This window comes from Mangifera indica, chromosome 13 (assembly GCF_011075055.1).
Source record: "Mangifera indica cultivar Alphonso chromosome 13, CATAS_Mindica_2.1, whole genome shotgun sequence".
In the NCBI taxonomy this organism is placed as follows: domain Eukaryota; kingdom Viridiplantae; phylum Streptophyta; class Magnoliopsida; order Sapindales; family Anacardiaceae; genus Mangifera; species Mangifera indica.
In genome coordinates this window covers 6,794,790-6,819,651 of record NC_058149.1, presented here as the reverse complement: position 1 = coordinate 6,819,651, position 24,862 = coordinate 6,794,790, and the positions used below count along the sequence as shown (strand labels likewise).

The window sequence follows — 24,862 nt, the reverse complement described above, 5'->3', positions numbered from 1 at the left end:
TAATAAGATAATATAAAATGGGGGTATAAAAAAAATAATTAATCAGTTTCTTTTATACTTGTATAATCTCTACATATAAACTCTAATTTCAATCATTCTCCACATTTTATGTGATATACGTGATTATCACCCTCGTAATCTTTGATTTATTTTTTGGTTAGAATCGTAGTAATTTGAGGTTCGGATATTTGGAGATGGAGAATTTTTAACCGCTTAGTATTTTCTTTGTTGCATTTCTTCAATTTTTACTTTGTTTAACACATTTCTTCACCATTCAATGTTCATTCCTTTGCCTACATTATTTACCCAAAAAAAAAAACAAAAAACAAAAAATCCTTTGCATACGTTGTATTTAAGTCTACAAAATGGGAGAGAAAGTTTTAGTTTTGATACTATCTACCAATTCATTCCCAAATGTTGCTTTGAATGCGTGTGTGGTTAAGTGTGTTTTTTTTTTTAATGTAAGGGTTTGAAGATTGACTCATGGATTTTACAGTTCTTTGGTTTGTGAATGTTGTTGAGGTGGGGGAGAATAGAAGTGTTTTGTTGAGGTGTCATTTCTCAGCATACATTAAAGGCATGATTATTTCATATTATTCAATTAGACCGTCATTTTGAGATTAAATCAATCACGTTAAATATGTGAAATCTCGAGTTTAGTGAGTAGTCTTATAATTATTGTATTAAATAAATCAAGAGTTTAATTGTGAAATATTATCAAAAGATTGAAACTTTTACTTTTATATTTGAAATTTTATTATTTTGTTATTCAAACTATTCCTTAAGAGCAAGATACTCTTTTCTTCTTGTTTGGATGAGCCAAGGAAAAGATAAGATAATGGATTTCAAGGTGGGTCAGTATTTGATTAGTCATGGTGGACTCTTTCGGATATTCATTTTTGTGTCGTCGATATCGCCAAGACATGGTGTGTGTTGGATAGGCTACCTTTTAGAATATGAATGTTGATTAACCATAAAATAGCTCACAATTCAAATTTTATTTTTCTTGATACCTATCTTGGCAGTTGGTCCGTATAGACATCGGGTAGGGTCATCTTGTGATACGGTTTACTTATGGCACGATTCATTCCCCCTCAATTTTGGCACAATTGCGAGGTACAACTTGCAAAATTATAGGTTGTGCTAGACTCTGGACTCTGTAGTTAGTGCCCAACGACTGCATAACTTTTTTTTATTAATTCATAGCTGCATAACGTATAGACTCTGGCCTTAAGGTTTAGTCGGGCAAAAAAAATTAATTTTTTCTATTTAATTATTGGGTACACGGAGTTGTCAAATGGCTCCCCTTCTTAGACCCAACGACTGCATAACTTTTTTTTTATTTACTATAAATACCCCTTTCTCCCTAAATTAGTAATTTCACACAACAATTCTCTCACCACTCTCTTTGACTCTCTCAATCTCAATCTTAATCTTACTATATGCCAAGTTTGGGGGAAAATATAAGTGATAAATTGGTTTGATTGGTAGTGTACAAGTATTGTGGTTCATGCTTAACATGTGTGAGGTTAGGGGCAATGGACATCTCTGTTGGCATACTACTAGACATTGTAGAATAATACCACAGCATTAGAAAGGGCAAAAATAATTTGTCTTCACAAGACCAAGATTAGTTTGTAAATCTTCTTCAAATAATTTATCTAGTTTAGTCATGGGAGAAATGTCGAATTTCATATACATCAGTAAGTAATGTAAGTATTCAAGAGTTATTGTATATTTGTGCAACTATTTATTTTTAAATTCTAAATGGCAATAAGCAAAAAAAAAAAAAAAATAGTACATTTAAAGTGTTAGAATATCTTCATACATTAACTAATACCTTGAATGAATAAAAAATAAATAAATCTTTTTTTTTTTAAACATTTGATAATGCAAAATCTAATGATGAAATTGTTGAAATAATGATGAAACAATTAAGTTTACTGTTTGATGGAAAATTATTTCCTATTAGATGCTATTGTTATATAGTGAATTTAATAGCACAAGAAAGAATAAGTTTTGCAAAAAATAAAACAGAAACAATTATGCATGTTATTACTTATATTTCATTATCTTCTACATGTCTAAAAGCATGTCATAACATGTACAAATAAATGTGATTAAAAAGGAAAAATTAAAAATTGATATTAAAACTTGATGGAATTTAATTTATGTATCACTAAAATCTTGTGATAGATACGAAATAACATTAACCCAATTTTTCAATCAGGTTATTAAATAATTGCCCTAAACATTAGGGGTTTAAACAAAATTGTCCAATTTTTTTTTGACTTAAACAAAAATGTCTCATTTACATGAAATGACCAAAATGTCATCATATATAAACAAAAAAAATTCATATCCCCACCCATATTTTCCCTGATTCACTATTCCCAAAATTAGAGAATTCTCGAGGCTTCCATAGAGTAACGACGACAACAAGATTTTCAGCTTTTTGGACTGCATTTTTTACCTTTTTTGATGATGAAAATGACAAAAAAGATGAGTAAATCGTCTCTTATCTTATTTGAATCATTTTGATGTTTAAATTTTATTGATTAGATGAAGATTTTGGGCATTTCTAGTTTATGGTTTTCCGATTTGAACAACTAATTTTGTGGTTTGATTTTTGCTTGTTTTGGATGAATTAGTTTATATTTATTGTGTTTTAGTATGTGTAGAATCATTTATTATTGAAATGGTAGTCGAAAAATATAGATTTTTCATACTGATGTATCACCTTGGGGGAAACATTTTCAACTTGAGGAATCCCGGGCTTGATAAATATCTTTTGAGTTGAATGGACATCACGACAAAAGGGGAAAAATGCGATTTTTTAAACAGTAATCACATCGAAGGTACACGAGGGAACCTTAGAGGAGGGGAAATTGTGCTTTTGTGAACAGTATCCCATGGAGGAACCTCAGGGGAGGGAAAAAATTTTGATTTTTTTAAATAGTGCAACCCTACGGGAGAGGAGAATTTTGGTTTTTCAAACATTTTGGATCTGTGGGAGAGAAATTTTTTTTTTTCTCTTTAAGGGATTATCAAACGTAGTTTTCGAATTTTATGTCTATTTTTTCTTATACCAGGGTATTTCGACATGTGGTTTTCGAATTTCATGTGAGTTTTTTTAATTTTTATCATTTTATGGTTTTTCGATGTGTAATTTTTGAATTTTAGATCGATTTTTAATTTTTCTTATTCTAGGATTTTCGACATATAGTTTTCGAATTTTAAATTGGTTATTCTATTTTAGTATTCTAGGGTATTTTTACATTTTTGAATTTCTAATCGATTTTTTTATTTTTGTCATTCTAAGATATTTTTATGTATAGTTTTCAAATTTGAGGTTGATTTTTCAATTTTTATCATTATAGGGTTTTTTAATATATAGTTCTTGAATTTTAGGTTTGTTTTTTTATTTTTTTTATTTTAGGGTTTTTTGACTTATATTGTTCCAATTTTAGGTCTATTTTTTTATTGTTATCATACTAAGATATTTAGACATGTAATTATCAAATTTCAGGTCAGTTTTTCAATTTTTATCATTCTAAGATATTTCGATGTATTGTTTTCGAATTTCAAGTCAATTTTTATCATTTTCAAATAAATTTTTTAAATATTCAGTATTCCTCTAATTTTTTTAATGCATATGATAGATATATTAGATATGCTTTTCATATTAATTTTATATTTTATGTGTTATTTTTCTAAAATTCTTATCAAATTTGTCATGATAATAATTTTTTTTTTTTTACAACAAGTTTCCCAAAAAAGAAAACATGAAAACCCCAGTGGTGAATTGAGAATCCTAGATGAGATATGACACTTTCGGGTAGAGGTGACTTTGTTAGTATAGCAAAAAACATAAATAACTCTTATGGTAAGCCCTTCAATAACTGTTATACCCAATTTTTTGTTAATGAATCCTGTGAATATGATATATTAATTTTATACTTATTGACGATATCGATAATGATCTCTTTAGGTCAATAAATACAATCAATCAACACGAATTTTGACTTCATTAATTGACCTAAAGCTTAAGCCCTAGCTTGTCTATGATGTCGCTTTATCTAATTTATTGAATATGTGTGTGTGGAATTCATTTTATGGATTTGAAATACTTGACTAGGTTTTACTCTTCTTCTTGATAGAAACCATTTGCATTTCTTATCAGAGCACTTAATCTTCCATCTCACTATGTCGAGCTTGACCACTTTGTACTGGAATCTTTTCTCCAACACAAATTGAGCCATTACATCTTACAAGTGTTTTTTATCATTAAAAATGTTACTAAATTTTACAACATTCCTCTCTCATATCGATCTTGCACTACTTGATTTTGTTGAAGGCTATGGAGAAAAATTGGGTAGCCACTTAAATGGATCAATGTGTCATATGTCATTATCAAAAAATGGTCCAAAATAATTTCTGTCACCTTGAAGAGGTTCTTTAAGCTAGAGACTATTTATATCACAGTCAACAAGTGATGTATTCCCAAAGTTTAACTCATCAAGAGGAACATCAATCATCTCATTCCTATCAAAGTTACCCAAATTTGGAACTTTCTCTTTGTTTTCATGAACCCATTCTGCAATAATATAAAATGCATCATTTTGAAAATCAGTCAAGTATTCCCCATCAGATTCTTTTTTCACTTCACCATTATCGTTGCCATCTATTTCTTCCTCTTTTGTCCTTCGATAGTTGTACATATAACCAAAATTGGAATACATTTTTGGAAGTATTGTGACATGTCAATAGAGCCCCCCACATCTTCATCATTTTTTATTTTTACAATAGAGTTGAGCTTGATACTTTTTGGTTTTATGCATATCAAAATGTAGTTATAGATCAAATCGATACCATACTTTTCACTTAACAGTTAAATAAAATCCCTCAAATGTTATTCTAGATGAAATTTTAACCAATTTTTAAAACCTCTAATATATTTCATTGTGTTCTGATCACGTTGAATCCCTTTTCCTTCGAAATGAAAAACAACATAACTAGTCATTTCAATTATTAATTCTACAATGAATAATTTTGGTTAAAAAAACATTTGTCATAAAAAAATCCATATTAAACATTTACCAATATCAAAATGACCCTTATAGTTTTCTACAATTTCTTACCCCCTCATATATGGTCAAATATCAATATACCCCATCTAATTTTCTTATATTTTATTTAACACCCTTATACATTATCTGATACCAAAATGTATGTTTCATATATTGATTAATTTCAAAATACCCTTTATATTTTTTTAACATTTCATTTAACCCCTTAATATATTGAAAAAAATTAAAATGCCTTCTATATTTTCATAACATATACGAACTTGATATTGTTATAATATCAAAATGCTTTCTCATTTTAGGCATATTTCATTTAGCATTATCATATTTTGTCTAATTTCAAAATCTTTCCTATATTTATTTAACATTTCTTTTTAATACCTTCATACATTGTCTTGTATCCAAATGCTCGTATATTTTTATTAAAATGTCCCTATATTTTCTTCACATTTCATTTAAAACCTTCATACATGGTATAATATCAAAATACCCTCATATTTTTCTAACATTTTTAACCCCCTATTATATTATCAACTATCTAAATGCCCATTTTATATAATATACAAACTTCATTTAACAAATAAAATTAAGTTTTAGGTTAAAACTCATATAAATACCCCGTTCTCATAAATTGATCTTTTCGATTCAAATTTAAAAATACGAATTTTCTTTCTTCCAAACAAACCCACAATATCAAATATTGAGTAAAATGAAGATGAGAGTGAAAGTTTGAATGCTGTGAGAAAAGTATGAGAGTGAGTTTATATAAAAGTGGTGAAGGGTAGTATTGATATTTAAAAAAAATTTGGGGCTTTTTTGCTTAAGAAATGGAAAAAGGGGCACTTTTGCTTAGTTTAGGGTAGGATGGGGCATTTAATTTAATTTTCCTTTTTCAATATACAACCAAAAAATCTTGAGAATTCTTTTTTAAATTTAATATAACTTAAAATTGGCAGTGTTTTAATTAATAAGTTATAACTCTTGAAAAATGCTATTGACCAATGTTTAGGAGTTTACTATCCGACAATTTGTTAAGTTTTATATTTATGATGAACATTAGTTTTATTTTTAAAGAATATAAATATCATGATTTTTTTTTACATTTTTTTTAAACAAATGGACGATAAATATAAAAATATTAAAAAGATATACTTTTATTGTTTATTGTAGCTATTGAATTAGATCATAGGGCCAAAATATTAGGAGATCAAAATTTGTTTTAGTTATAAGTGAAATTTCGTTTGAATTTTCTCTTTTGGAGTAGATGCTATGGATTTTTTTTGTTTGAAATGTATATTGTGTATAGACCTAAATGTGAAAACACTTTGCACATTTCGGAACAATGGGTAAATTCAAGTGGTTCATCTAATGGCAAGATGTATTTGTGGTTTATCCTACAAAAAAGTAAACAAATAGTAGGTTTAATTTCAAAATTTGTTGAATTTTCTAATAATTCTAATATTGATAATTTTTCTAAAATTATAATTGAAAATGAAAATTTCGATATCCTAGCATGGTGGAAAGCACATAAAAAATCTAATCTTGTGTTTGTTGATTCAATGAGTCATTATATTCTTATTTTGATGATAACAAACTAATTTATCCCTAATCATATTGACTAATAACTTTACTTGAGTGTGACTTTAGATTGTAAAAATTTATCTATTGCACTTGAAAGAGTATCAAGATGGAAACTAAAGGCAAGATTCAAAATCAAGAATTCTTGAAGATTTAAAGAAAAGTTAAAGTTTAGGTAGATGGTTTTTGTATCTTAAAACATTAGTTTCGATTAGAAAATTTGTTTGCATGTAAAAGCTTACTCAAAAATTTGTTTTCATATATTTTACATTTTAAGGTTAAAGTGTCGTTTTTCAAACTTTATGAGTTAAACTGATTTTTATCAAATTCCAATGACTTATTTAAAATTATAAAGTTTTCTGAATTAAAATATCATATCTCAAATTTGGGTTTGAATAATTTTTTCGAAAATATGTTAAATTGACATTTTCCATATCTTTCAAATTTTTGGGTTAAAATGTCATTTTTCAAACTTTTGAATAAGCCAAATTTTTTATCAAATTTCATAAACTCATTGGCAATTATGAAGTTTTGTGGAATAAAATTTTATATCTCAAAGTTGGTTTTGAAAGAGTTTTCTAAAATGTGTTAAAGTGTCACTTTTCAAAGTTTTAAATTTTTAAAATTTAGGGGGTAATATACAATAAAATTTGGTTGACCAAATTTAACTAGTTGAATTTTTGAATAGGGGCTATCAGATCATCCAAAAGCCTTGTAATTTGGCTTTTAGAAATCTGATTATCAGAATTTCTTTTAATTGACTAAATTATGCTATGAATTTTCTAACAGCTAGTGTCATGTGGATGTCATAGAAGTGTCATGTCATGTTTGGTTGACCGAATTACATATGGTTGATTGAATTATGTGTTTTTTAGGAAAATTAAAATGACTAATTTTGTGTACAATGATAACTTTTTTTTATTTAATCGTATATAAACTCAATCAAAATCATTGGGGAAAGACTTTTGCAACCAATAACTTTCATACATTTGTAAGCAAATTGTTATTGAGCTATTCACTTACAAAACTCTTATTCTTAATCAAAACCCTTATTTATTTTATTGAATACACTTTTGTTGGGTTGTATCAAACTAGAACTTTTATATTCACTTTTTGAGAGAGTTTCAAACTTAATTTTCTTATAAAATTCATATTACAAAAGAGTGAGGTTCACTTTTGAAGAGCTAGAGAATTCTAGTGAGAGAAAATGAGTTATTACACTTGTAAAAGTTAATAACACTTTGAAAGCTATTTATACTGTGAACAAAGCTTGATTGGGGTTTTGTCAATAAAAAATTAGTGGAATACTCTAAAAGCAAACAAATAATAGATCAGGTTGTGCCAAATTACTATACATCACTTGTTTGATTTTCTCTTCCCTTAAACTTATAATTTATGTTATGTTGTTTTAATTGCATTGATTATTTGAAATATATCTTGACATACTTACAAATTGCATTAAAAATAATTGTCATTGATTAAGTTGCATAATTGGTTTAATTCTTTAATTTTGTAAAGATTATTTTAATTTGCCTAATTCACCATTTCTTAGGTTATTCAATCCTTTAGTGTTTTATGTCATGTCACGTGATTTACTATTGTCTTTGATATCTACAACAACATTGAAATTAACTTTTAGTATAAGTAGATGCATTTTGGATGACCGATTGTCCAACATACATCCAAAAAATGGTTTAGACTATTATGTGTATAAAGGATTGAGTGGCTGGAAATTGCAAGTTGTAAAATCAAGTGGTCAAAAATATTTTTGAAGACTTTAAGAATTAGGTATTCAAGATGTCTAAAAAAGTATAGATAGATTTTGATACTTATAACTTTTATGATTGAGTTTAATTTTTATGTATGACTTATATTATTTTTCTATAATGTAACTATGATTTTCTCTCATCATAAGTGAAACATTTTCAATAAAATTTTGGAGTTACCATCCTCATTTTGCTTAATTTGAAAGGGTTATAAATTATTAATTTAGGAAATAAGAAAATAAAAATGTATGTGATATGATGGGCCAACCCATTAAAGCACGCAAGTTGACTTGCTAGAGGCTTATAGAGGCATGACCTAGGAGGCCTTTGGTTATGCCTCAAGCCATGCAATGTCGTCGGTTGACACAACTTACAAGGTCTACCATTTGGTAGGCCATAGAGTAGCACCACCTATTGGCATGACGGGCCACATTGAATACAACCCGATACAACCCATTATTGTGTCTCGGTCAAAAGATAATTAGTCAAGAAAAGATGTAGAATTTCCCGTTTATTAAGACAAGATAGAACTAATTTTTTGCTTTCATCCTAATTAAACCATGTCTTGTGGTAGGAGGTAGCCTGTTTAGGCTATCGTATATTTATTTTCTTATATACAAATATTACAAAGATTGTTTACCAAAAAAAAAAATTTTGAGTGCTTGAGAGCTTTTTTTTTTTGGTCAAGTGGAGGTGAAGAAGACCAAAGCAAAGGTTACTTTGGAAGAGGTTTGTGTACTTGGTTTTTAATAGAAAGATTGTTTAAAGGTAAAAAGCTTAATTGCATTTCATGGGCTTGATTGCATCCTTGATGTTGTGGATGAGAAGTGGAGGCATTTCATTTGGACATATCATCTTGCATCTAGTATGACTTGGCTAAAAGTCTTGGGTGCATTCTATCACAGATTGGTTGTCCCATCATCAAACTTATGCGATGCTTAGTGGCACCCTTTTGACTAAGTCAACCTAATTTTTCAAATGCTACTCAAAATCACCCAAAGGTAACCGAAACAATTCAAGAACGCATAAATATAACACACACAAAGTATAAGAGATAGTGAAGTTACTGGTGTTAAGGTAGTGTCCTAGAGCAAATCATCACAAATATATTTTATGTAATATTTTATATTTAATTAATAACCATGTTAGTTATATTATCATTATTTTATTCAAAATACATAATTGTCCTAAGAATAGTTGAACCATGATGAAAGTATCAGTGCTCAACACTTGAATATAAGAACCTTATATGCATATTAGGTAGCTATTCTTAAAACGTTAATAACTCTAATATTACCATGATTAAGGTTATGGGTAATCGTGATAGAGTTATCAAAGTTTTGAACAACTTCATCGAAAGATAATGATAGTTGTTATATGTCAAAGTTGTTTGTTGACAACTTGGTACAATATATGAATTCAAATTATATATGTGTTCACTGGACTAACCCATTAGAGGATTCCATGTGGGTGGTTGCTTTTTGAATTACATAGACTAACTTCTTTTAATGATAAAATAATATTAAATCACATATTAATTCAATCTCATTATGACTAGCCAAGAGGATTGGTACATGCTGTCGTTGACACCCAAATTAAATCCTAAATTCCTGCAACAAAAATGTAGTAAAGGAAAGTAGGGATCGTTCCCTCGAAGAGCTTTGATTAGTATGTCGTCACAAATAAATCGAAACAAATAAATAAAAGGGGGGTTTTGAAGTGAATGCAAATTATAATGAAAAACGCTAATTAAAAATTCAGTAAAATAATCTAAAAGGAATAAATCGATTTAACAAACCTTGGTCTTCGGTCACATCCACCATTGGAACTACGATTGATCATCGAAACCAAAAATATCAAATTAATTATTCAAATATTCGTTGTGGTATTAAATTTACCTATCATTCCTTACGATTAGTTAACCAAAAACATGTATTCCAATTAACCCTTATTGATTAATAATTCGGATACGATCTCGAATTTAATTAAACAATAGCATTACGAATTAGAAAGACCAACGAAGCAAGACAACACAAACGTACGACGTTGCATTTAATCTAGTTGATTATTTTCCTAGGATTTAAAGTTTCTGACGCAGCAAACGATAAACCTAGTTGTCACTTCGATTAGGTAGATTGAACAATTACGGATTCAACACCTAAACTAGCAATAGATTATATTAATTGATAAACTAATTGCGCACCTTAGAAATCAACCAACACAATCATGAAAAAAATAATTCAGAAAGATAACCAATACTCAAATAATTAAAAGATGCATTAAAGAACAAAAATAAATCTCACAATCATTGTAGTTCCATGGTTTCAGATCCCTTCAACCAAGATAAATTATTCAGCCACTGTAGACCATGTTTTTTTCTCTAATTCTCTAATTACAATGGTTGATTATTTCAAATAAAAGTAAGAGTATATATATTATCTTCCTACTAAAAATCTGGAAATTGAAAGTCAATCCTAATCTCCTAATCCAACCAAGCAAAATGATACATATCTCCCAAAAAGAAGGGAAAATATATGTATCTTTAATGTAAATCCTTCAACCAAAAATATACTTCCTTATTTATCTCTATTAATCCTTTTTCCAATTGGTAATTATCCTTTTTCTAGGAAGCAAATCTTGATATTTAGTGGACCCTTGCAACAGATCTGGACGTCCAGATTTTATTTCTGCATTCTGTTGTCGTCTTTCACGTGCCCACGCCTAGTCAGCATCATGAAATTTCCAGTTTAATAGATCTGCTCCAGTTTTTCATCTTTTTGGCCCAACTTATTCCACAAATGCTCAAAGCTTCATAAATGCAAAAAGATAAGTAATTCCATTAGATTGAATCAAATTTCCACACAACACAAGGGAATTATAAATCAAAATAGTAACAATTAATGACGTTATCAAGGATTCTATATGAGTGGTTACTTTAATGTTTATGAAAAATATCATTTTAGTGAATAAAGGTACATGTGATCTTTAGAATTGAGGTTATTAGACCGTCTTGTATAAAGATTAATATGGTTTAACACCAATCTAACATAGTCTAATGAATGGATTACTGGAAAATATATGTTGTATTCTTTAAAGATTGCTTGAAAAAGATCTATAGAAAGAAGCCTTTATATAAGCACATAAAAATAAATGTAGCCCTAACTACCAATGCCTAAAAATCTATATTACACTTAATGATTTTCTCTTCCCTATGTCAAGCCACCCATGGCTAGTATTTTCAATATGATAAGGATAAAATTCATGCACAAGTGGCTATCAGAACTCTTAAACTCCCTTGGCTCCACTAGCTGTAATATTTTACTAAGGGTTTGGAACTTCGATTGTTTCCTCACTTGGCCTGCCTTCCTTGGTTATTGGATAATAAGCTTAACACAACCCTATTACTATTGCTTACATACTAGATGTTGGCTTGGAATCGTGTTCACATTGTTGTGTGCCTGTAAGCTCACTACAATGACCTCTTGATGCGCTCACACCTATCAGCCTGTGACAATTCTCATTAGCATTGCTTTGGCATAAGCATTTTAGTGATCTCAATTCTAAGGATACCATGCACCACCTTCAAGTAGAAAATTTATTCTACAAACACTAAGGTCACCATGGAATCCTCTTTACAAGTTGACCCACAAATGAACATGCAGTCAACATGCACCCACATGTTGCATTAGATTGACACCAACAGCCTTGCATTATTTTGTGCTTTTGGTTAAAATAATAATGAGGCTATGAATGCTTCTAAATTAACCACTATATGTGCTTATGGAGTTCTCAAAATTAGGTTACTCATCATGATTCTACCAATCTAAAGTCATTCATAATTTATATAAGTACATACACATGTGATAACGAATGAATAATTGATAATTTATTATTATTAAAGTATGATACATCGTTTGGATGAAATTACAAAATAGCCCTTGGTGATTGACTTTAAAGCACATACTTTAACAAAATATGGCTATAGTGCAGGTGGGAGATTAGTAAAATAGGCGCTTTAAAGCTAACTATCTGGATGATGTATCTATATTTTTTTTATATATGTATCATGTGTATATCAATAAAATGGCAATTTTTCATCATTATTTTATTTTTATAGTATGATAAATGTTCTTAGGATGGTAGAACTATAGGTAGAGAATTAATGTGTACTATTGATTATGAGAACCCTATGAACACATACGATGGTTATTCTAAAAATGTTTATAGTCTTAATATTATTATGATCAAGGTATTGATAATACGGTTAGAATTATCATAGTATTGAATAATCATACAAAAATGTAGTGACATGTTTCATGTGTCAAGGTTGCTTACTAACAATTTGACGCAATATATGGGTGTATGTTTTATATACATGTTCATCAAGCTGACCCACCAAAAGGATTCCTATTTTAATTTAACTAAAATAGAATATTAAATTAAGAGTTTGATCTCGATTTGGTAGAAAAAAATAATTTTCCCTTGTGTACATGAGGGAGATTAGGAAATTAATTTTTGAAAATGTTGAATAAATCTACTGTCATGTGAAGTTCTTTTCGTAGTCTCTAAGTAAAAGGTTTCTTTGTGCTCTTGAAAGATTGACTGATAAGAGATGTGTTTATTCATTGTTACTATAGTTAGTCACTTATCATAACTTGTTTGATGTTACATATAAAAATTTGGATAAAATGGGCTTTCACCATGTAATAGTATATGAATAAGTGACAAATTTACAATTAGGAATAGATTTTTCTTAAAAAATATAAGCGATAAAAACCCATGGAGATACTGAACTGTAATTTTTTTAATGAAGAGACCTAACTTTGTTTTTATCCTATTAAAGAGACGAAACTTTTTAATTTCTTTTTAAAGAGATTAAACATTTCAATATTCTTATAAAAAGGATCATACTTTCACTAGTTTTCATTAAAGGTAGCAAATCATCAATTGCCCCGTATGTATGTATGTATGTATGTATGTATGTATATGTGTATCATATCTTCTCTCTTCACAAATTATAGGTACTTGAAAATACAAGTTAAACATGAAACACTTGATATTGGTTATGCATAAAACATGGATTCTTATGTTACTTGTAAAAGTATTTTAATTTTGATTGTAGGGAGATAGTTTTTTCCTTTAAAATTATAATTGTGGATCACTTGGACAACTTTAAGATAATTGTAATTAATCCATAATCAATGTCAATAATCATATTTTTATTATTAATATTCCTTTTACATAATGATAAATTTTTTATTGGTATTTAAATGACCAATAAAATAATTACAACGACAAGAATATTCATTATTGTTACAATTTTTAATGATTTGTAAATATAATTATAACAACGAAAATATTTATTATCAGTATCATGTTTAGTGACCAATGAATTTACTAAAATGATAAATATTTTCATCATTGATATTATATTTAATGATCAGTAAATTTACTTATAACAACGAAAATATGTATAGTTGATATTATGTAAGTGGGAGATTGTTAAAATAAGTGCTCTAATACTAATCATTTGGATTATGTGTCTATATCGTTTTTTGTTGTATATGTATCATGTTTATATCAAAAAAATGACAAAATTTCATCATTGTTTTATATTTATAATATGATGAATCTCTATAGGAGGTAGAATAATGAGTAGAGAATCAATGCACATATGGTGGTCTTCCTAAAAATATATGTAGTCCTAATATTATTATGATTTAAGGTAACAATAATACGGTTAGAACTATCATAGTGTTGAATGATGCTACCAAAAGATAGTGATAGATCTCATGTGTCAAAATTGCTTACTAATAATCTGACGCAATATATGTGTGCATGTTGTATAAATATATTCACTAGACTACCTTACCAAAATGATTCCTATTTTAATTGAACTAAAATAGAATATTACATTAAGAACATGATCCTAATTTGGTGGAAAAAGGTAGTTTTCCCTCGTGGACACAAGTGAGAATATGAAAAAACAATTAGAGATGTTGAAGAGATCTACTATCTTGTGAAGTTCTTTCGTAGTTTCTAAGTAAAAGGTTTCTCCATGCTTTTGGACGATTGACAAATAACATATGTATTTATTCGTCGATATTGTAGTTAGTCACTTATAGTAACTCACTAGATGTTACATAAAAAAATTTGGACTAGAGTTTTAAAGTGTAATAGTATATAAATAAGTAACAAATTTAAAATTAGGAATAAATATTTCTTCAAAACTATATGAGATAGGTACTGTACTATCATAGACATTTTATGCAATGATGTGGATAATTTGTATACTAACATGGACATTTGCAGTTTACAAAAATCTTAAATTATATTCTTTCCCCAAATTTATTTATACAAAAAATAGAAAGCACACCCGAAATAGACAAACACATATGGTTGTTTTAGTTTTGATATTAGGACTTTTTTGGTTGAAAGTTTGAAGTTTTTTTATTATTTGGGCTAAATAAGAAACTCAGGAACAGTTTCAATAAAAACATCATTTTGATTAAAAGAATTGAAATTATCAATATGAATTAAAAAATAAAAAGAACTAAGGTTTAACATCAATAAATATAGGGAAATTGAAATTTTTACCTCTTTTTTTAACCATGTATACATATATGCCACTCATCTCAAAGCCTCCAAAATACCCTCGTTGATGTAACTCATGCATGCTGAAAGAGAGAATACCATCTTTCTTTTTTCTCAGCCTTCCAATGAGGAAGGAATCTCTGTAGCATGGGAAAAATACTTCTTCAACAAAGAAGACATGTGATTGAACAATAAAACCCGTAAGAAAGTCAATATAAAGAATTCAAATTGGACACAATGGAGGAGAGACGAAAATTGCTAAATTTATTTAGAAAATTAATATTTGTTATAAAGATTTCACAGCAAAATCATTCATATTCAGGTCAGTCTTGATTCAAGCCCATATGTTATATGTTTTCTTTATGAACAATTGAAAATCAAATAATGTATGATAGATTCATGTTCATGATTTCATGTGAAATTTAATTTATTTGTGATTTCATGTCGTTAGATTGTCTAATATTGTTTTTATTTTTTAAAGTTATTATAATGTTGTTTAATATTATATTGATGGTTATAAAATACAAAAATTCAAGTTTAAAAAATTTTCAGACGAAGAATGGGTTGGCGTCACCAACCCACCCCTTGGCATTAAGGGTTGGATTTTGCCAACCTTTGAATTGATTTTTCTTCCTATTTTCTTCCATTTCACTCAATTTCATGTTGTTTAATGTTATTATTTCATATTGTTTTTATTGTTTAAAGTTGTTATAATATTGTTTAATGTTGTATTAATGGTTATTAAATACAAAAATTCAGGTCTTAAAAATTTCCAAACGAAGAACAGGTTAACATTGCCAACCCCTTTGATTTTTTTCCTATTTTCTTCTATTCCACTCAATTTCATATTGTTTAATATTGTTATTTCATGTTGTTTTTATTATTTAATGTTGTTTAATGTTGTATTGATGGTTATAGAATACAAAAATTTAACTCTGAAAAGTTTTCAGACGAAGAACGGGTTGGCGTCACCAACCCCATGAATTTATTTTTTTTCTGTTTTCTTCCATTTTACTCAATTTCTTTATTCCATTCTCTAGACCTAAGGTTGTTTGTGTGAGCTAACTGTGATTCTCTTCATTTCAAAGTTACTGTTCTTCACCGAAAGTTACTGTTCATCGATGGTTACTATTTACAGTACATAAACTTTGCCTAAACATAAGTGTTTTTATGTTTTAGGGCTATTCGTAATCAAGATGGAAAAAACTGCATTTAAGATTCGCTCTGGAGGCCAGTGGATCGAAAGTGATGATAATGTGACAAGATATATTAGTGGGAATGAGAGAGTGATGTGTATTGACACAAGTGTTGATTTTGAAGGATTCATTGTGAGAATAAGCTATCCTCTAAGACTCGATCGAAGTCAATCAAATGTGCGCGTATTTATCCTAAGTGATGTGGGTCTAATGAAGATTGTAGACGATAATGATGTGGAGTTTATGATGGTTGTAGTAAGAAGTTCACAAGGATGTACAAAACTTTCTATTGCCAAGAATCCAATTGACGAAAGGGACAATCAACAAGTCGAAGATGTTCATGAGGAAGAAAGGGAAAATTATCCTACAGATGAGTGGACACATCTGCAAAGTTTCCAAGAGTTTGATGAGAATTATGGTGTTGATGATGATAATAATGATGACATGGATGAGGATTATGAAGTAGCAGGTAACGAGGATGATGATAATGATAATGATGAAGAATTCTCAGGATTTGATGAGGATATGTATAGTGTTCCAAGCCACGACGTTAACAAAAGTCAAAATCATGCTTGTAATGAAGGGGTTGAATGTAGCGCGAGACGTCATGACTTTATGAATATTGAAGCATATCTAAGTCACATCCATAATCCAAATCCATTTCAAAAATACTATTGCAAAAATAATTGCATTATCTCTTTTCTGCAAGCATTTGAAATTAAAATTATTTCCCACAAGCTTGTTGTACATTTATATGAATGAAGGAAACAAACAATATTTAGAGAGATAAAATCAAGTGAGTTTATAATTTTTGTAGATTTAATATAAAAAATTTAAACTCAAAAATTTTAAATTCACTTGATCTTATTTAACACATATATAAAAATCTTGTTTCAAATATTGATACTAAATATCTACACATATTTTTTCTCTGCAGTGCATTAAAAAAAAGTAATAATGTAAACTTTGTTCTGATTTCTCAAGGTTGAAGATATGGATAATTTAGGTATTCTAACATAAAAAGTGATAAAAATGTTTAGAGTATAAAAAATATGATATAAATGTATACGTAGGCCTAAATGAGGCTAACAATTTTAATTTTTCGTAAATATAATTTTAATTAAAAGATTCCAAACATATATGATATATAATAGAAAAGTAGTAGAAAAAGATGTTATAGTTACTTTTGTGTGGTAAATGACAAGTTTGTTTGAAAATTCAATCATTTTAATAAAAAAAATTAACTCAGTCAATAATTGTCCATATCAGCCTACAATTATCCCACTTATCATTTTTTAATTTAAAAAATCAATTACATTAATTTTTAATAGTGTTTGAAATTGGATTCGTTTTTGTATGATAAAATATAAATTGAATCGTTTCAGTAAGAAAATTTGAAAAAAACAAAATTCAATCTCTTGGTTAAGAGCAAGATGATAGTGTAATGCCATATTACCTCAAAGTATAAATAAAATGAATTAAATTGGATTGTCTAAAAATAAAATCAATTAATGAGGCCAGATTGGCGCTTAGCTTAGGGCCAGCAGGAAGTGAAAGAGAAGAAGTTAATTTTGTCAAGTTGTGAAGTTGGCCACGCAAGCCCCTCACTATACGCTCTTGCACAACTTTCTAACAAACGTCATGCATTTGCTTTATGCACCTCCTCCGGACCAGCCTTTATATATTTATTCTGCTCTTAACGTAATTTAACACCGCATCTTTCTTTCCCTTTCTGTCTTGGGTTAATTACTTGGCTTTTGCTTTCTTTGTAAAGATGATGTACGAACAGCAACATCTCCAAATGAGATTGGATGCCAGGAAAACAGCAGCAGAGAGTAGAAGGTCCATCGAAGAGGAAAGGCTTGAGGTTATTGATTTGAGTGGCAAGTCTTTGGATTCTCTCCCTAACCCTTGTCTCAATTTGGCTTCTATCTGCAAACTAGACCTCTCCAATAACAATCTTCAGGTATATATTTAGAGCAACACCATGTGTACCGAAAATTTAAAAAAAAATTATGCATACCCGTTTCAAATATATACTTATATGTGTTATTATATGATTGTTTTATTTTATCATTTATTTAAAATTATTTAATCATATGATAACATATATTAAATGAATATATATAGTTTTATTAATGTATAAAAGGTATTGCATTGTAATTTCCTTTTTTTTTTCTCTTCTTATTAATATGCCTGATGAAGTGCTCAAAGTTAAAACATGTCACATAGATAATTTAGCCACGTAATATTGTTTTAAACTTGACAGAATATTTCAGAGTCCTTAATCACAAGGCTGGTAAATGTGTTGGTGTTTGACGTGCACTCTAATCAGCTAAAATCTCTACCCACCTCCATTGGCTGTCTCTCCAAGCTGAAGGTTCTAAATGTTTCTGGCAATCTTCTTGAATCTCTCCCCAAATCTATTGAGAATTGCAGGTTTAATTACTTTTGTCACATGGTTTCAATTTCTTATGGCTGATTTTTTTCCCATGTTAAATTGGCATGGTTAAAGCTTTTTCTGGTATTGTGCAGGTCACTGGAAGAATTGAGTGTCAACTTCAATAAGCTAAAGGTGCTACCAGAAAACATTGGATTTGCGCTGTTGAACCTAAAAAAGCTCTCCATCAACTCGAATAAATTGGTTTTCCTTCCACAATCCACCACTCACCTCACTTCTCTACGCATATTAGATGCACGTCTTAACTGCCTCACATCTCTTCCTGAAGACATAGATAATTTATTCAATCTTCAAGTTCTAAACGTGAGTCAAAATTTCCAATACCTTGACAACCTACCTTATTCAGTTGGTTTTCTCCAGTCGCTTGTGGAATTGGATGTGAGTTATAACAAGATTACAATTTTGCCTGATTCCATTGGATGCCTCAAGAAGCTGCAGAAGCTTCGTGTAGAAGGAAACCCTCTTGTTTCGCCTCCAATGGAGGTGGTAATTTGGCAAAGCATACATGCAGTCAAAGAGTACTTGAGTGAGAAGATGAATGCAGAACACAAAACTCAAACTAAGAAAAAATCATGGGTTGGAAAGTTGGTGAAATATAGAACCTTCAACGCTCAAATTAGAAGTAATAATATCTCTAACAGTGAGGAGAATGAGGGTTTCATTATGCCTGAATATCGCTCCATTGATGGCCTTGCTTCACCAGGGTATATGGGAATGTTCTCACCTCGCCGTCTCTTCTCCTCTCGCACCTATTTTACAAGTTGACTTGTGATACATAAGTAATTTGCATAAGTTTACAAACTTTTTATTTATTTTTCATTAAGGAAACCCTAAATATTAAATCAATAAAATCATATTTGTTGATCTTGAGTGTTAGTGAGGTTTCAATGTGTGAAATCCAGAAATGATTGAACCTTGGAAGATCTAATTTTTCTGTGTGTGAAATCCAGTAATTAATTTGCATAAGTTTACAAACTCTTATTTAGATTTTTGTTAACTATACATATTACGAAATTTTTCAATCCAATAAATTAACAAAATTTGCATACCTAAATTTTATTAATTAGCTTGCTGAAAAAAGAAAATCATCATAAATATTGTTTCCAGTAGTCATCCGAAATGGTGTAATTCACCTCTGGTTAAAGCTTTGAAGTTCATTCTTGGCCTTCACCAACTTCAACATTTGTTAAACAACCTTTGTCAAATATGTGATGACAAATCCTACAATCACTTTTCCTATTTCGTCCACACACACATATAATTTGTTTTGTTTGATATGTGTGATAACATGCCTTGAAAGAGCCTAAGTTGTTTTTTTTTTTTGCATTATCATTAAATGGAAAGGTGTTTAATTGTTCTAATTACATACATATGAGATTTTTTGTTAGAGTAGTTGTTTTGAAATTAATTATTCAATCAATATTTATAATTTTATTCGAGTGATGTATCAAATTTTAATAACAATAATAATAATAATAATAATAATAATAATTGATATTTGATAAATCTATATATGTTTGATAAATGCCCTTGAATTTATAGAAAATAACAAGAAGATTGACATATAAATTGATCACGAGGACTCTATGAGCACATATAGTGACTAAACTAAAAACGTCTATAGCCTCAACATCGTCCTACTCAAGAGCACATATAATGTAATAAAACTATTATTATTTTGAATGACTTCACTAGAAAGTAAAGACAAATCTTATAGGTCAAAGTTGTTTGTGACAACTCAATGTAATAAATGGGTGCATATTGGTTGCATTTTCGTTAGACTGACCCACTAAAAAATTTCACATAGATAATAATTCTAATATCTATGAAACAAATCTTCTAATGGATGGTGCTATTAGAGTTGATGTGCTAGAGTCAATTTTATCAATGATATAAATCCATAATAGTGACTCATATTCAAATATTCGAGTGACAATCTTTATTTATAAGTACATATATTTACAGGTATGTCTAGATAAATATCCTTAGTTTGATAGAATCATGACAAAGAGATCAATTATGAGCAACCTATGAACACATTTGGTGATTGATCTAAAAGCGTCTATAACTTCAATATTATCTTGACATAGGGGACGTATAATATTATAAGACTATTGTAATATTAAACGATCTTATCAAAAGCTGTGATAAATATTATGGGTCGATATTGTTAGTACCAACCTAGTCCAATACATGGATGCATGTTGACTACATGTTTAATAGCTAAATCGACCAAACAAAGAATTTCACACTGATGGTAATCTCAGTGCTTGTGTAACAAATTCTCTAATAGATGGTAATATTGGACTTGGTGGTCTAGACTCTAGAACCAATTTTTTTGATGATATAAATTCATAATATGTCATATTCAAAAATTCGAGTGGCACTTTTTATCTATAAGTACATATATTTACACATTTATTTGGATAAACATCCTTAGGTTTGTAGAACTATGACAAGGAAATCAAAGTGTAGCTTGATCGTGAACATCCTATTAGCATATATGGTGGTCAATCTAAAATTATATGTAGCCTTAGTATTATACTAACTTGAGGCACAGATAATACGTTAAGGGTATAATAATATTGAACAATTCTATAAAAATGTAATAACATATCTCATGTGTCGAGGTTGTTGGTGTTAACCTGATGCAACACATTGTTGCATGTAGACAGCAAGCTCACTACATTGACACACCAAGAGGATTCCACATAGATCCTCTAATGGACAATGGTGTATGTGGCCTATAAACTTGAGATTATTATTAGAACATAACCTCTTTTAAGGCCATGTCAAGAAGTGTAGTAAAATTATAGTGGATAAACAAAGGAAAGGGTTAGTCCCAATCCAGTGTTAACTTAATTAGTGTTTGAACTAACCAAACATTAGTATATCATAGATAACCTTAGGTAGACACTATTTTTATACCTCAACTTTGATGAGTTATTGGTTGATGAAAGGATTAGAATGCACAATAAGTGTACCATTTAAACATTACATATGTTAATGCTAATTCTCAATATGTTCAGTTGTTAAGATGCCTTACAAGAGGCCACTCATGGTAGATGAATAAGAGAGATTATTAATTTTAGATTAATCACAAATTTTATTTACTACTAACATATTAAGGGACCTATGGATTACACACATAAGGTTGTAATACGTTAAGAGTAAATCACCTCAAGATCTCTTAAAATTGGTGTTGGACCCTTAAGTGTTTTAATGATAATAAAAACCATGTTAGAATAACTAAAAATTTCCAAAGAAAGTCTTAAAATATTACAAAATTGACAAAAACTAAAAAATGCACATACAGATATGATGAATGACCATGCAAACTTGATTCACACTCGTCCCTAAAGCAAAAGTGATCTGTACACAAAGGCAAACATGATTGTACGTGTCCTCATTCACGCTTCTGTGATTTTGGCATACTTCAGATAGATAATGCAAACTTGTTCTTCAAATATAGGTACTCGTTCATGACCACTTTCAAACCAGTCATAAGGAAGATGTCCCTATCTATAATGCTCATTCAAATTCTAGTATAGTCAATGCAACAAAAAGTCAAAAGTTTGAGTAATGCCCGTTCACCCGATGTACACATGCCCAGGGGTCTTTAGCAAAATGAGTGACGAGGAGATTTCCTCGTTCCTAAAAAAGTCTCTCATTCAAATAATTCTAAGGCAATGCTCATGCGCACCCTTAATGAAGCTGGTGGTGCCCATTTGAAGGCTAAATTCCAACTGTTCAAGTTTTCGTTCATACTCATTATACACAACTTTAGAATTTCAAAAAACTTTGAGATATAGAAAGAGTAACAATTGTGCATAGAAAAGGCATGCCCATGCAGGCACGGTGGAATAAGAAAACACGGAAGAGAAATTAAAGAAACATAGGAAAGGTAGAGTGTATTAGGAAACTAAAGTTTGTAACACATAAGGAATACAAGGCCTACATAGGAATTGAATACAGATACTAGGATGAAAGTAGATTTGACACAGATTTTGAGATCCCTAAAAATTCGAAACTCCTAAATTTACACAAGCTACCAACCCTAGATATAAAAGGAGTACTTTGTGATATTAAGGGAAAGCTTTTTTTTTTTACAACAATTTTAGCGAGCAGCTCACTCTTGTTTTCTGAATTTTTTCAAACCACCACAATTCATTTAAAACATAGAAACACAACGAATGTAATCAGAACTTAGGATAGGAAAGAAGATTCAAATAAATTAAATTGCTTGATATTGGGAATTTTTGAACTTAATTCTTGAATTAATTATGAGTTTTTGGTAATATTTTTGTTGTGATTTTGCAACGACTACGAATGGCTAAACTTATTATCTAGAGATTAAGAGGGATCCTTAAATACCCATAAACTTATAGTATTTTTATTTTTAATATATTTTTTTGTTGATATTTTGATTTAATGGATGGGCAATTCATATCTTGCATTGAGTCAAGGGCCCGACTTCATGCATATGTGTAGGTTCACGTAGATTATCGAGAGATAGATATGGGATTAGTTCATGCATTCATTAAAACTGGATACTTAACTCCAGAAATAGATTAAATTTTTGTGGAGTAATTGGTTGCCAAAAAGCTTAAAGGTTTTATATTAATCGAGTGCCAACAAAAGCTTAAAGGTTTTGTATTAACCGAGTGCCACAAGAGTAGGCATCTATTTAATGCTTACATGTCTAATCAACCTTGAAAGAGATATTAAGGTAAAATAAGATAACCGATCATTATTGCGTCATGAGCATATAAAGAGCATACAGTTAACTACAAGTTTATATGTGATTGTCAGTGAAATTTTAACCACTTTTATCTGTTATTATTGAAGTTCAGTCATCGGTAGAGAGATAGCATTAATAAAATAGATTAGCAAGTAGTTAATTAGTTGTTTTAGTTTAATATTTTCTTAGCATCAATTAGGTTGCCTAGCTAACTTAGGTTGTGAAAGGAATTAGTAGTTAGCTCCCAATCCCTATGGAATTGATATCTTAAGAATGACTTGACAATTAGTGCACTTTCAAGCAAGATGCAGCATGATGCCACAACCATATCTTAGACTCGTTTTCTCCCCCTTAGTATGAGCCATAGTTAAAGTTTGTTGAAGTTTGTTTAAATCGTTTGACTTCAAATCTAAGTAATACAACTTCTCTCGTTTAACACCATAACCAATTGTTTGTCTTGTTTGGACGTCCTTAATCACACAAAAATCAAGCCAAAAATTAACAACACAAGATAAGGTGTTCATTAGTTGAGAAATTGACACAAGATTATAATCTAAAGATGACATAATTAAAATGGACTCTAAATTTAGACTATTAGTGAGGGTTATGGATCTTTTCCCAATAACTGGGGTTGTGTTACCATTGGCAATGGACACAATTTTATAAGAAAATGGTTTAAGATGTGAGATATGTCTATAATCAAATATTATATGATTTGTAGTACAAAAATCAATTAGAAACTAGTGTAGAGATATTTAAAACCATACCTCCATTATTTGTAGTTGTGACAATCAGTTTCAATATCATCAAAACTCAAATAGTTATTTTTGGTAGATGTTATTTTGACGGCGCGAAGGTATTACTAAACTCTGATACCAACTTTGATTTTGAATAAATAATTATTATTTTTAAATGTTTTATGGAGATTGATTATGAATGAATTTACCTATAATAGATAGATACAAAACACAATCATAGATTTGATTTATAATCGATGACTTCCTAATCTGTCTCGTCGGAATAGAAAGATAGAAAGAAATCGGAGAATAATAAACGATAATAAATTATGAGAATATTCAAATAATCAATTTCAATTTTTAACATAAAGGAAATATTCACTCAATCAGTGTTAATCTTCAACATTCCCACACCACCATGGGTTTTTATCCAAACAAAATCTTAAAGCAAGCAAATCAGCCCTTGGCTACACAATTCCGATTGGTTATTATTATTATTATTTTTTCATTTTCATTTAATTTATTTTGGATAGTATAAAAAATGGAAACCCAAACTTGATTCCCAACAATTACAAGGAAATGTGTACTCATATCCGATACAATCAGTCAAAATAACAAAAATTCAAACAAGACCATTCACGAAATAAAAACCCCGTCAACTTTAGAAACAGTTTCCCACAATTCAGTATGTGAATATATATG

At 29.4% G+C, this 24,862-nt stretch overlaps 1 protein-coding gene across 1 annotated transcript; it reads left to right on the top strand.

Moving 5' to 3' along the window:
* Positions 1 to 17,989: 17,989 nt before the first annotated feature.
* Positions 17,990 to 19,544, top strand: LOC123193840 (plant intracellular Ras-group-related LRR protein 6-like). Its single transcript, XM_044606907.1, has 3 exons — positions 17,990 to 18,187; positions 18,491 to 18,660; positions 18,757 to 19,544. Exons 1-3 carry the CDS (start codon positions 17,996 to 17,998, stop codon positions 19,445 to 19,447), a joined length of 1,053 nt encoding a protein of 350 aa, XP_044462842.1. The 5' UTR covers positions 17,990 to 17,995; the 3' UTR covers positions 19,448 to 19,544.
* Positions 19,545 to 24,862: the final 5,318 nt, after the last annotated feature.

Bases quoted from the DNA above. Each gene is read 5' to 3' on its own strand.
- LOC123193840 (XM_044606907.1), top strand. From the start codon at position 17,996: ATGATGTACGAACAGCAACATCTCCAAATGAGATTGGATGCCAGGAAA. The intron at 18,188-18,490 runs GTATATATTTAG...TAAACTTGACAG, and splicing joins TCTCCAATAACAATCTTCAG to AATATTTCAGAGTCCTTAAT. The intron at 18,661-18,756 runs GTTTAATTACTT...GGTATTGTGCAG, and splicing joins AAATCTATTGAGAATTGCAG to GTCACTGGAAGAATTGAGTG.